Source organism: Plecotus auritus, assembly GCF_963455305.1.
Source record: "Plecotus auritus genome assembly, chromosome: 7".
Lineage (NCBI taxonomy): Eukaryota > Metazoa > Chordata > Mammalia > Chiroptera > Vespertilionidae > Plecotus > Plecotus auritus.
In genome coordinates this window covers 108,057,676-108,072,247 of record NC_137774.1, presented here as the reverse complement: position 1 = coordinate 108,072,247, position 14,572 = coordinate 108,057,676, and the positions used below count along the sequence as shown (strand labels likewise).

At 43.2% G+C, this 14,572-nt stretch overlaps 1 protein-coding gene across 1 annotated transcript in view; it reads right to left on the bottom strand.

The window, feature by feature from the left end:
• MCC (MCC regulator of WNT signaling pathway) overlaps positions 1 to 14,572 on the bottom strand; it is a gene marked incomplete at its 5' end in the record, with an annotated part of 397,198 nt that overhangs the window by 293,896 nt on the left and 88,730 nt on the right. The window contains one exon of the mRNA XM_080682125.1: positions 8,967 to 9,181. Coding sequence (XP_080538251.1) covers positions 8,967 to 9,181 — 215 coding nt within the window. The remainder of the gene's footprint in view (positions 1 to 8,966; positions 9,182 to 14,572) is intronic.

Genomic DNA, 14,572 nt, shown 5'->3' with positions numbered 1-14,572 from the left:
AATTGTTGAAGACCCTTTAAACGAGGAAAGATGGGGAGATAAATGATGACTAACTTTTCGTCAACTCTCTGAACTGGTTCAAATACTTTATATCCTGTGCATGACTTCTTTTATGGTATAACTAGAGGCCTGATACACGAAATTCATGCAAGAGTAGGCCTTCCTTCCCGGCTGCTGCCACTGGCTTCCCTCTGGCACCTGGGACCCGGGCGTCCCTCTGGCCACTGGCAGGCACCCAGCACCCGAGCTTCCCTTGCAGCCCCAGCTTCGTCCAGAAGGTTGTCTGGAAGAGTGTCTGGTCTAATTAGCATATTATGCTTTTATTATTATAGATTGCATTTCATTAACATCAATTTGTTAATACTTTTATTAATATAATTTTTTAAGTTGATAATGAATACTTTAAAAAGACAAGTAGCATGGCTGAAAGGTTCTATCAAGAAATTGATATTTTAGAGCCCTGGCCAGGTATCTCAGTTGGTTAAAGCATCCTAATACACCAAGGTTGTGGATTTGATTCCTAGTCAGGGCACATACAAGAATCAACCAATGAGTGCATAAATAAGTGGAACAACAAATCTCTCTCTCTTTCAAATCAATAAATAAAAATTTAAAAAAAAGAAACGGATATTTTGGGAGAAACCAAGATGGCGGCATAGGTAAACACCTAAACTGCTGCCTTGCACAACAATATCAAAACTACAACTAAAAGACAAAACGGACACCATCCAGAACCACAGGAAAGCTGGCTGAGTGGAAATTCTACAACTAGAAGAAAAGAGGAAAGCACATTGAGACTCAGAGGAGCTGCAAAAGGATGAGGTACGGAGACTCGCACGCGGAGAGGACGGGTGGCTGTGTGCACGGGCGGCTGAGTGCGCGGCTGGCTTTCTAAAGCGGGAGGGAGAAGGAAGCTCCCGACTGCACTGAACTCCAGTCCGGGGTGAGACGCTGGGAAACCAGACTCATTCAGGGGGAATCTGGACTGTCAGGAAAAGAGAAAGCACACTGAGATTTGGGAGCTGTGGAAGACAGAGGTCAGGAGGCGCGCGCGCGCAGAGAGGACTGACTGCTGAATGCACAGGCAGCTGAGTGTGTGGCTAGCTTTCTAAAGCGGGAGGGAGATGGACGTTCCCAACTGCGCTGAACTCCAGTTCCGGGCAAGTTTCTGGGAACCCTGACTTATTCAGGGAGAAACTGGACTGTCTGGCAGTGGGAGAAACTCAAGGGTGGCTTTCTCTCAGAGGTGCTTGCAGCGATTACCAAGGGACACTGAGACCCAGGGGCCTCATATGGCAGGGCTGACGGGAAACCAAGGCTGTCTGCTCCGCCCTGAAACTCCGCCCCATTTAAGCTGAGCACAGAGGCTTTTGCAATTTTGCAAGTCTTGTCTCATAAGAGAGTCTCCAGCACAGAAGTTCTCCCAGCATAGACACAGCTGATCCTCACAGCCAATTGGCCTGAAGGTCAATTCCTCCCAGTGATACCAACAACAATCAAGACTTAACTACAACAAGGCTGAGCACACAGTCCACAAAGAGGTGCACCAAGAGTGTCCACCTCAGGTAACTGGGGAGGCTGAGCCACTGTGCCCTAGAGGATACCTACCACACAAAGCTACTCTACCAACTCAGGGAAGCAACGAAAATGCGGAGACAAAGAAACAGATCACAAATGAAAGAAATGGAGGAAAACAAATGACTGGATTTAGAGTTCAAAACCACGGTTATAAGGATTTTCAAGAATTTCCTAGAAAAGGCCGATAAATTTAGCGAGACCCTCAAGGATATGAAAAAGGACCAACTAGAAATTAAACATACACTGACTGAAATAAAAAATATTATACAGAGACCTAACAGCAGACTAGAGGACTGCAAGAATCAAGTCAAAGATCTGAAATACAAAGAAGCAAAAAACACTCAGTCGGAAAAGCAAAAAGAAAAAAGAATCCAAAAATTTGAAGATAGTGTAAGGCGCCTCTGGGACAACCTCAAGCGTACCAACATCCAATTATGGGGGTGCCAGAAGAAGAGAGAGAGCAAGATACTGAAAACCTATTTGAAGAAATAATGACTGAAAACTTCCCTCACCTGGTGAAAGAAATAGATTTACATGTCCAGGAAGTGCACAGAACCCCAAACAAAAGGAATCCAAAGAAGACCACACCAAGACACATCATAATTAAAATGCCAAGAGCAAAAGACAAAGAGAAAATATTAAAAGCAGCAAGAGAAAAACAGTTAGTTACCTACAAGGGAGCACTCATACGATTGTCAGCTGATTTCTCAACAGAAATTATGCAGGCCAGATGAGAGTGGCAAGAAATATTCAAAATGATGAATAGCAAGAACCTACAACCAAGATTACTCTACCCAGCAAAGCTATCATTCAGAATTGAAGGGCAGATAAAGAGCTTCACAGATAAGAAAAAGCTAAAGGAGTTCATCACCACCAAACCAGTATTATATGAAATGCTGAAAGGTATTCTTTAAAAAGAGGAAGAAGAAGAAAAAGGTAAAGATAAAAATTATGAACAACAAATACATGTCTATTAACAAGTGAATCTAAAAATCAAGTGTATAAAAAATCTGATAAACAGAATAAACTGGTGAATATAATAGAATCAGGGGCATAGAAATGGAGTGGACTGACAATTCTCAGGGGGAAATGGGTGTGGGAGGTGCGGGAAGAGACTGGACAAAAAGCATATACCTATGGATGAGGACAGTGGAGGGGAGGTAAGGGCAGAGGGTGGGGTGGGAACCGGGTGGAGTGGAGATATGGGGGGGAAAAGGAGGAACAATTGTAATAATCTGAACAATAAAGTTTTATTAAATTAAAAAAAGAAAGGGATATTTTGTTCAGAAATTAGTCAGTGTTGTAACTATGTTTTATATTTTATAATATTTAAATATGTCACTACTTAGGTTCCATAACATTATAATTTACTAGTGGTCCGGTGCATGAAATTCATGCATGGGGGGGTTGGGTGGGAGTGTCCCTCAGCTTGGCCTGCATCCTCTCCAATCTGGGACCCCTCGAGGGATGTCCCACAGATATCGGGCCTAAACCGGCAGTCGGACACTCCCCTCGCAATCCGGGACTGCTGGCTCCTAACCGCTCACCTGCCTGCCTGCTTGATCACCCCTAACCCCTCTGCCTGCCAGTCTGCTTGCCCCCAACTGCCCCCCTCGCCAGCCTGATCACCCCCAACTGCCCTCCCCTCCTGGCCTGATCACCCTTAACTGCCTCTGCCTCGGCCCCACCACCATGGCTTTGTCCGGAAGGACGTCTGGAAGGTCTCATGGTCTAATTAGCATATTACCCTTTTATTAATATAGATAGGATATGACATACTGCCATAACTATAACATATCTACCAGTATTACTCTATGAGAATACGTACTTCATGTGATAGGAAGCATCTAATACATTACATTGTATATGTTGTAAGTAGTAGGAAATACTGTATTCATAGCAATAATATACACCCTGTGACTTCCCTTCCTGATTTGGGAATGGTTCCCCAGTTCTTTGAACGTTTCCTGGCCTCTAATGTATTTTTTTTTTTTTGTCATTCAGTGTAACTTTATTTACTGTTTATTGCACATGATTTGAGTTCTTTAATTTCTAACCACCAAAGATTCAAAGGACTATTTTTTTCCATGAAGTTTAACATTAACATTAGTGAATTCATGTATTCATGTGTTTTTATTGTAAACATCTGAATTATTCACATTGTCATAGATCCTGAACTCATAAGCATGGACCGTGCACAGGCTGGCAGCAAGCTAGGAAGTCACTCTGCAAGCAAAGAGATACTCTGCATAAGGAGAAAAGTCATAGCACTACATTTAATGTGCAACCTGAGTCACCTCAGAATGTTACATATATTGACTTCTTAATTCATATAGTATCGGGAACTCAACTGCTTGGTTGGTGACAGGGTTGACCTGGTTTTGGGAGGATTATTCATAAAATAATTAAGGAAAAGGGGGCTCAATCTTTCTTCTTTGTTGCTTGCTCCTCCCCAGACCTTCATCTTTCTTCTCATCCTCAGCTTCTTGGGCATCTTCTCCTTCACCGTCACGTCCTTCTTCCTCCTTTGCATCCTCAAATTCTTCCTTGGCACCTTCTTCCTCTTCCTCTCCTTCCTCTTCCTCAGCCTCTTCCTTCTCCTCCTCTTCAGCTTCTCCTTCAGAGGGGGGTTCATCCATAGCTTCCTCGGCTTTTGCAGCCTCAGTGGTCTCCTCCACCTTGATCTGCTCCTTCTGGACGTGGCTGGTGTATTAAGAAGGGAAGGAGTGAGTGGACATCAAGTAGGAGCTGGTCTATAAACCACCATAGGCAGATCGGCCAAAGACCTGGGAACTCTGGGAGTAGCCGCTGGCTATGCTTCCCACGCTGGTGAAACTGAGCCGGGTCTCCTCACCTTCCAAGAGTTTCCTGTAAGCTGCAATGTCAATGTCCAAAGCCATCTTCACATTGAGGAGGTCCTGGTATTCTTTTAAATATCATGCCATTTCACTCTTTGTAGTTCTCAACTCATTTTTTAATTTGTTGATTGTGTCCTGCATAGCACTAACATCGGAGTTCTGCTTATCCTCCAGCTCTCGCAGCTGCTTTCCCAGCACTTCGTTCATGCCCTGGCTTGCTTAGATCTCCAGGGTCTTGGCCTTGAGCAGGTGGCAGCTCTCGGACACCTTGTCCTTGGAGGCATGCACCCTGTTGGTGTTCTTGGCATTGCTCTCGGTCAGCACGGTGAAGCAGCTCTTGTACCATTCTTCGGCATTCTACATGTTCTTGGCAGTCAGCTTCTCGTACTGGGCGCGGATGTCCTTGAGTGGCAGAGAGGTTGGACTTGGAGAACATGTCCATCTCCACGGAGATCTGAGCGTACTGGACCTGAGCCTGCAGCTCCGTGATCGCCTCTTCATGCACCTTCTTCAGAAAGGCGATTTCGTCCATCAGGCTGTCGATGTGCTTTTCGAGAGCCGCCTCATCTGCATCTTTGTGTGCCTCCATCAGCCAGCCCTCGGTGTCCTCATGGTTCAGCACCTCTTCCTGGTAGCGCGCCTGCAGGTTGCTCCTAGTCCCTTCCAAGTCCCGGTGCCTCCTAACTGCCAACTGCCCTCTCCTCGCCAGGGATGGGACATGGTGGGGCAGGGCACAGGCATCCCATTTTCATTAAAATGTTCAACCCGGGCCTGCTCCACTGGTGTCCGCAGGTGGCCTGGGGGCAGACAGTGATCCTGGAGGCGCTGGCCGCCCCCGCCTGCCCGGGCCCCAGCGGGCCCAGACCCTGGGCAGGCAGCGTCTGGCACTGGCCACCTGCCCCCACCTGCCCGGGTCCCCGATCAGGGGCCCAGATTCCAGGAAGGTGGCATCTGGCTTTAGGCTTGAGCAGGGGGCCCCGCCCCTCCGATGACCGGCTAGGAGTGACCTGGGTGCCAAGGATGTTTCTGGGACCTAGGTACATATGCAAATTAACCGCCATCTTTGTTGGATTAATTTGCATACTCACTCTGATTGGCTGTGGGTGTAGCGGAGGTACAGTCAATTTACATGTTTGTCTATTATTAGGTAAGATACCAGCACCCTTCCCTGAAATACAAATCTTGGGAGGGAAACTTATCAGAGAACAGGGTATATCTTTCCCATTGTATCTCTTCTTCACTAACCTAGTGTCTCACATTGCTTTGCTGATAGCTTTCTGAATAAGGCTCAGTTTGTACCGGCAATTTTGTTGCTGCGCTGGGGTGGCCTGGTACTAACTCCATTTAGCCAAGCTGGAACTATATTTCCCAGAGTTCTCTTTCCTGTGTGGTTCTGTATGGCCATGCAAGACCATAGTGAAATTCAAAAGGCAGAAGAGAAGTTACATTTTTTTATTATCTGAAAGTTGTTGCTTCTCTGTCACTTACCTATGTGGTGAACCAGGCTTGCTCCAACTCTCACCTGGTCTCCTCCTTCAGCTGCTCTTTCCACGTTCAACTCCTGTATTCATTAGTGTTTTCTTTACTTCTCAATAGGTAACCCCCTGCTATTAGTTAATGAAATTGTGTTACACTTTCCCAGTGTGAATTACTATGTGCTCTCTGTCTCTGAACTAGGCACTGATAAAATGCCTTTTGCTGTTAAAAAAAAAAAAGAAGAACAGAACTTAATTTTATTAGCTTAGCATTTGCTTTGGAAGGAACATAAATTACTTTTAATGTGGGTATGTAAGTGAAGGCATTGCCCAAGTGTGCAGTTTAGAGAAGTGACTTGCTTTCTTTGGCCGCCTATACAGGGCACTTCTCAAACTGGGCTCCATGGACCTCTGTGAGAAGACTCTGCATCAGCTATTGCTATGAAACCAACCACCCTCAGCACCGGGGATAAAACAACCATCACTTTCTATTTCTCACATTTGACAGGAGGACTCCAACATCACACGACAAATGATAAAAATATAGGAAGGGTGAGGAAGTGGGGCTCAAAATGCACTCTCCCACAAGGTCCAAAGACGTTATCAAGGATCTGAGAATTTAAACAGAATTAGAGGTTTTTCAAAATGTTCAATTCAGTGAGACAATTAATAATGTAATCACCATCACAGGACTTCAGTGCCTGTATTTGCATTTATGGTCTTGTTCTCACCAAGGGATCATCTTAAGTGAGTGTGTACAACGTTGTTTGTGGAATTGTAGCTTTAAAAAAACTTATTCAGTGTATTCCAATAAACAGTCACCCTCATAGACGATGTGTTTGTCTTAAGCTTTTCTAGATGCATATACAGAAAAGTGTGTAAGCTGTAAGTGTGCAGTTCATGAATTTTAGTAAGGTGAACACTCCTGCCTGAGCTGTGTGCTTGATATTTAAGGGAGTGTTTCTTACACTGGCATCTGCAGAGGCCATCTTGGGCAGCTACATCAGTTCCAACGCTTCACCCACAACACACAGAGAACCTGGGGGTGGGAAGCTCCGGGGATGAGCTGGCCTCTGACCAGGAGAGATGGGAGAACAAAATGAAATCCAAGAGGTTACTGACGAGGCCAAGAACCAAGCAGCCACACACGGGTGGGAAACAGCCAACTCCTGCCGTTTTCCACAGCAGGCTTGCTGCAGAAAGCTGGTGGGCCATGAAACCTGAATCTGTCACAGCAGGTGCCACTAAATTTTGATCAATGTGTTTAGACCACTGCCAACTTTGATAAAAATAAATCTGATGAAGTGATTCTTGCTATGTAACCCATGTTGCTCTGGCGTGTTTGTTTTGACAAAGGCTGAGCTGATATAGTATAAAGTCCAACTCACTGCAAATTATGTGTTACAGCACAGCCTACGTCCTAGCCCATGCCCGAGGAAGATGACATGTTTACTGATGCTTGCCTAGTCTCCCGAGCAAGCAGGAAGGCAAGATTAAGATAGTTAATGGTTCTCCTTAAACGGAGCAAGAATGTCCTTGAAGGGTGACCAAGTGACAAATAGTACAATAACGATGGAGGCTTTTACAGATTGTATGAGACATGGTCATACCCTAGTAGTGATTGTGTGTATGTGCATGCTTTTAATACATTTTAAATTTTATCATAGTTTTAGATTTACAGAAAAGTTGCAAAAATAGGACAGAAAATTCTCATATACCTCACATCCAGTTTCCCCTACTAACATTTTACATTATAATAATAATAATAATAATAATAATCTTTTTTTTTTCATTGAGGATATTTTTTCCATTGATTTTTAGAGAGAGTAGAAGGGAGGGGTAGAGACAAAGACAGAGAATCATCAATGTAAGAGAAACACACCAATTGGTTGCCTCCTGCACGTGCTCTTGACCGGAATCAAACCCATGACCCTTCAGTCGAAGGGCTGACACTCTAAACACTGAGAAAACCTGATAGGGAAGCATCTTTACTTATTATGGTATAATTGTCACAATTAATGAGCCAATATAGATACATTATTAACTGAAGTCCACAATTTATTCAGCTTTCCTTAGTTTGTACCTCATGTCCCCTTCCTAGGCTCCTCTTAGCTGTGACAGTTTCTCTTTCTCAGCCTTTTCCTGCTTCAGGTGTCCTTGACAGTTTCAAGGAATACTGGTCAGGTATTTTATAGAACGTTCTTTAACTGGGATTTGTCCAATGATTGTATTTTAATTATTGCTGGAATATGTAGAATTGTTAGTTCCTTCAGGCATGTCACCAAAAATGTCTGAATCAGAAAATGCTTCTCAAACACAAAACGTCTGAAAACCACCGTTTACGTCAAAACAGACTGTAAATATACACAAGATAAGTGATGTTGTCAAGATCTTCCACCATTCAAACTTCCGTGTCAAGAAGCAAGGTAGGTTGGATAGCAATCTCGATTTGTAAACTGTCCACATGTCTCCCCAAATAGTGCAGGCCATCAGCCACCCACCCTCATTCCTCAGAACTAACTTAAAAGGAAGACAATAGCTTTTCACCCAGAGGGCATCATGGTAATGATTCACTCTAAGGTAAAAAGGAAGGTTAACCTAAGCAAAATTAAATTCTAAGTTGTATCATAGTTTTTTACAGTCAATATTTTAAAAGTACAAGCAGAAACAATAAACTTACTGTCCTCTTTGTTTTTCAAATGAGTAAATACCATTTAGGGAACAGAAAGGATTATATCCTATTAATTTGTAATTTCTGGTAACACAGACATATTCTAGTTGTAGAAAAGCTGTTATTGACATTCTAGTAATTAAATCTGTACAAGTTACCAACCAAAAACACGAAGGAGTCCATTCTGCTCTTAGTAACGAGTAAAGCCACTGACGTAAGTGTTTGGAGCACGTAACGTTATGGGCACTGCTGGAGCCTAAACCATGCTCATTAGGTAAATAAGAGAGACAATACCCAATATGTCCCTGGAGTTCAACATTAAAATATTTGCACTGGAACACACACAGGCCTAAAGGTGTGTTCTGTAAACTAGAAAGCACTCACTGTGTTGGCCAGTTCTAGGTAGCTTCCTCCCACAGAGTCGCCGACACGTGGGGCCTGTGCGAGCAGTTTGTGCAGAGCGGTGGCCTGCTGGTGCACGGAGCTGCCACCGCACTCGAGAAGCTTCTGCAGGGCCGGCTGACTCTGCAGGTCCGGGCTCTGGAGGTCCCTGGCACCCGAGTCATATTCCCAGCTCTCCCTGGCCGCTGACAAGGCACCTAGGAGAGGCAGGGAAAATAAAAAGAAGCTGCCTTCATTAGCCTGTGGTGGCCAGTAGGCAACGACTTGGAACCTCCTAACACTTCCAGGTGCCAGCAAGTCAGAACACATGTGGCACCCAGCCTACATGCTAAGCACTTTCCCTTTCAAAGGAACACATGGGGAGCCCGGAGACAAAAGCATTTGTAGGCAAAGCATTCAGAAATAGCTACCCAATGAATATGTGCCACCACAAGCAGAAATGCTTAGCAAAAAAAGCACCAGAGGCCAAGAAAAGGGAATCCAGGTCCGAGCCACATCTGTCTGTGATGGACACAGGGTTACTGTATAAAGAGGCTTCTGACCATGATTCTTTTTTTCCATCTGAGAAAGAAAGAAGCAAGTGAAAAGATAGAGAATTAAGATATGGCCCCTTATCATACTTTTCTGGTGTCGATGTCCCAGGGAGCTAGATTGTATCTGCCAGATAGGGGTAGCCATGCAGCTGAGCTCTGAGCGATAGGATGTGAATACAAGTGGTAAGCATCAGTTCAGGGCTGTTACACCCCCTCGTGTGTGGTTCTCTATGCCCTTGCCTTCAGGCCTTGTTCAGATGGGCCTGGCACCCTGGGACGCCATGTACTACAGATGGGGAAGCCACAGGATGGAAGATGTCAGGACCCCTGAATTATCTGCTGCATTAGTCTGTGCATGGCCAGTAGGCAACCCACAGGCACCCTGTTTTGACTTTATATGATTAGGAAAGGGAAACTTCTTTTGTGTTTGGTTCACCATGTATTTTTTGGTTTGTTTGTGAGAGGAGCAAGTATTACCTTAAATATTACAGCAGATTGCAACCTAATAAAATATGCTAATAATTATAATACAATGGGAAAGTACAATACAAAAGTCAACCCACTTATATACATACTAGAGGCTCGGTGCACAAAATTCATGCACAGGGGAAGGGGGTCCCCTCAGCCCAGCCTGCACCCTCTCCAATATGGGACCCTTCCGGCCCCTCACGGCCCCCCTGCCAGCCTGGTTGCCCCCGACAGCCTGCTGTTCAGTCATTTGGTTGTCCCTCACTAACCCCCCCACTGGCCTGGTCATAAGCAGCCATCTTGTGAGGGTGTGATGGTCAATTTGCATATTACCTATTTATTATACAGGATTAAAGTCTGCCAACTGTATTGCAAGGGTGGGCTTGCTTCCCTTCTGCAAAATGCCAGTCCTTTCACCCCTGCTCTTTTGAATGGTCTCTGCCATCTGCTCAGCAGCCTGATGCTCTCTGTCCTGGTCCCCACAACATGTGGCAAGAAGACTGATTGAGGTCAGAGTTGAAAAATGGGTTGAATCACAGATGGCTTTATATCTCATATGTAAGACAAATAAACACAGGGTTGGGGCCTTGCCTATTATGTTTCACCACAGTATCCTCAGTACCTTGCACATGGCCTGTGACATATCAGGCAATTAATATATATTAACTGAATGGATTTCTGAATTATCCATGCTTGTACTGTAGGGTTTCACTTCTTAACTGGGAAAAAGCAACACAGAGATTAATTTTAAAAATCAAAATAAATTATACACCTGAACTTTTTCCTTATGCAAACAGGGAGCCTCATTTTCAAATAATAAAATGCCACAGTTCTGGAATAGACGAGCCAAGGAGCTTCATTTGAATTTGATATGCTGTAGTAACAGACCTAAACACAGTTTCTGGCAGAATCATGTAATCAGGTTAGCCAAGCTCCATGTTAATCAGCAAGATCAAAAGGCCCTCACACTATTACCCTCACAATTTTGGCTGAAGTGATGCTGAGGAACTCAGATCTTCTGCTTTGGAGCCAAGTCAACCCTATTAGCATTCATATAAAGGGACCCCAAAGAGGGAAGTGCATCTTTAAAAATACAGTAGACTATTCCCATCATTCTCTTTTAATCTGTCTTCATATCTAATTTTCTGAATAAAAACCAACATTCCTGAGGCAAAATTCGTCATTTAATTGGGATGATCTCACTGAAAAACATAAAAAATGTATGTCTGGTAATCATCTTCCTTTTGCTTTTTGAAGCATGATGAGACCTGATATTTCCAGGCTCGCATTCAACCTCTTGTCAATCTCTCTTTGCTCCCTTGCTAACCTCAAAAAAGAAAAAAAGCTTACTGACTTAGGGAGATGGCTGTGCTTTCTTTTCCAAAAAATGGACAGCAATATAGTTCTATTGTCCCCATGCTCACTAGGCTCTTTGGTGTCTCTTCTGATAAAGACACTAATCACATCGTGAGGGCCCCATCATCGTGACCTCATCTAATTACCTCCCAATAGCTCCATTTCCAAATGCTATCACAGTGGGGGCTAGCCGGTCAACATGCACATTTAAGGGGAGACACACACATTCTATCCATAACAACTACTGAGCAGTTATTTTGTAAGCCAGTAAGGAAACTGGCTGCGTGGCATCCTTTAAATACCAAAGGCCAAAGCACTCCCTGGACCTCGAGGTCTCTGCATACACAGAATCAACGGAAGCCATCACTTCTGCCACTATCATCACACTGGATGGTCTGAAGTAAACGGTAAGGTGTATTCTTTTTTTTTTCAATCAAAATATTTAGTGTTTAAAGGTGACAGAGCACAGATTCTAAATGTTTTGCTTATCAGAAAAGCATAGGAAACATGTGGCATTTTGACATGTTCATAAAACACATTGCTGGGGAAATCCTGCTTTCAGAGAGATGCTGGAATTAGAACATCTGCCAAACACTGCTCTGCTGGGTACTTGGCAGCTACATGCTAGTTTTAATTCCATCTTCAAAGTGCCATCCAGGTTTGGCCTCAAGGCTTATAATTACTGTGCTTATACACCAAAGGCACTATGCCACCTTCTCAGGGGGCAAGCCCCCTATGAAAATAAGGCAAGCCAAAGCATATAGAACACCTATACTTCACTTAAAAATTGTAACAACAATCAGGATACCCACCATCTTTTCAAAGGCACCAGGGAGCCAGGCACTGTTCGAAGCAGCCTACACACCTTACTTAGTCCTACCTATGGCCTATGAATGACTATATCATTTTTTCCATTTCTGTAAGAGGACATTTTCTGTTTTTCAGCTTCATTGTGTAGACATTGCTCATTTGCACAGAATGGTGGTTAAGAGCTGGGGTTTTGTAGTCACTCAGATCGCTTGGGGTCAAATCAAGAGTCAGCATGACCAGCTATGTGACCTCAAGCAAGTTATCTTAATCTGAACTTTAGTTTTCTCATCTTTAAAATGGGGACAATAACATGTACTTCATATAGGTGTTGTGAGAATTAAATAAGATTAAAATACATATAACACATTAGACAATGTCTGGCATATGATAAACTCACCAACACATGTTATTAACTATCAATTGTAGTTATTTGAAGTTCATTTTGGACAACTTAATAGGGAACAAATATATGAGGGAAATGTACACTCTCTCCCAACTTCTGAGAGTTACCTGGTAAAAGGGCTAATTCTTAAAAAACAAACTTTTGGCACTTAACCAGTAACTATAATTTCATCAATAGTTTGTAATTAATATTGGTGTTAATGTAAAGGAGATGAAAGCAGCCAATTAGGTCAGGACCAAAGTCATGTCTCTCTAAGTATGGAATATTCTACTAGTAAGTCAAAGTCTTTGGTTATTGGGTTTGATAGACTTTGCTTCCCTATTCGACTTAGCCAACTCTTAATCTACAGAGGACAAGTGGCTTTCCCTAAACTTGTGGCCAGCACCGTGCGGACACTGCACAGCCCAGCAGCAGCAGCGGCAGGGGCTCCAGAGCAGAGCAGGTATGAAATCTTCATCAGGCCTGTGCTCTGGCCACCCTAGCCACCCCTCTGTTTTCTACGTCTAGTTCTTTCTTTTCCATCCTTCATGTGAATGCTGGGGTGTCTCATCATATCACAGGCAGATGATAATGCAGAGAGCTTAGGGGATCCTGAGACTTGGATTAATAGTATCTTATAATATTGTCTCTATGTAGTGATCATTAATCTTTCATTTATGTGGATTGTTTAGATAACATTGCTGAATTTATTACCCTCAGTGGCAAGAGAGAAAATACTACTTCCAAAACACCAGAAGCAGCTACTGTTCTGAATTTAGAACTACCACACCAATAAAAAATTGCATGGGAAAATTTGAACAAATTGGCTGCCAGGTGTCAGCTTTCCCTGTCATAGCACATTTACTATTTCTAGATAATACTGACATCAACAGAAGCAGCAGTAATTCATTGAGTTCAAAACAGAATCAGCACATGAGTCTTTAGTCATTTATTAATTTCAATGCTTGGTACAAAATTCAGGAGCCTAACTCCCATGAGAACCCCTAGCTTCTTCCAGCATAAATTACATGGCAAACCTAGACCAATTGTCTTAAAACCTGTGTCTGTGGTCACAAGGAAAATTGGGTAGGAAAGGACAGGTAGAGCTTACCTATCCTTTCTCTGGGGGAAAAAAAACCCAAAAGCAAAAGTAATTCAAAGCATGCATCCTATTAAGGGGAGGTAAATAATATTACCTCCCAAGTGATATATGTCATTTTGTTGGCCTTTGGCAGCTAATTCAGAAAGTGAGTCTAATAGTGTCCTATTCTGAATATATGTCCCATGTGTCCTATCATCCCAGGACAATGTACTGAATTTAATGAAACATTGAGAAAAGAGTGTAAGATGTATTTTGAAATGCAACTCCCTTTGCCCCCTCCCCAAGACTGTTGCTATGTGACAAGAAAGAAAGATGAAAGGAAAATGCATTTTTCTTACTGAAGTGTGCTTATCAACATCATCATCATTAGTGGATGTTGTGTAATAGCCCTTCATAACAAGTAAGTTCACCAGTCCTTGATGTATTTAAGCATGGGCTTGAGAACGCCCACTGCAAGACGGTTTAGAGACAACCAAAAGGAGGCCTGGAATAACTAGCCTTTAAAATTCTTCCCCAGCTCAACATTCTATTGTTCTGTTCACCAAATTTAATATAAAAGGCAAAGTGCCCGTTGGCAGTTAATAATACAGTTATAAAAGCACAGCTGAGGCAAGCATTTTTTACTCAAAAAAGTAATTAAAAACAGTATTTGGCGGCTATTCTCTTGGCTTGTCTAAACTAGATATATAAAGGAGATAAGCAAGTGGTTTGACTCGGGGCTAAAGAATTCAAAGGACAGTTTAGGGAAAGTGTTATAAAGAGGAGGCAGTAGAGCAAGGATGGGTTAATTGAGTTTAACCTGAACCTGAGGGTGGTTTGGAGTTACGGGGGTAATGTCCATGGTCCATAAGAGTTTAAGATGAAAAAAAAAAAATCTCTCTTTCTTGGTTAGAAAGGCAGAGACTGAATTTTGAATCAATTTATCTTTCCCTTACAA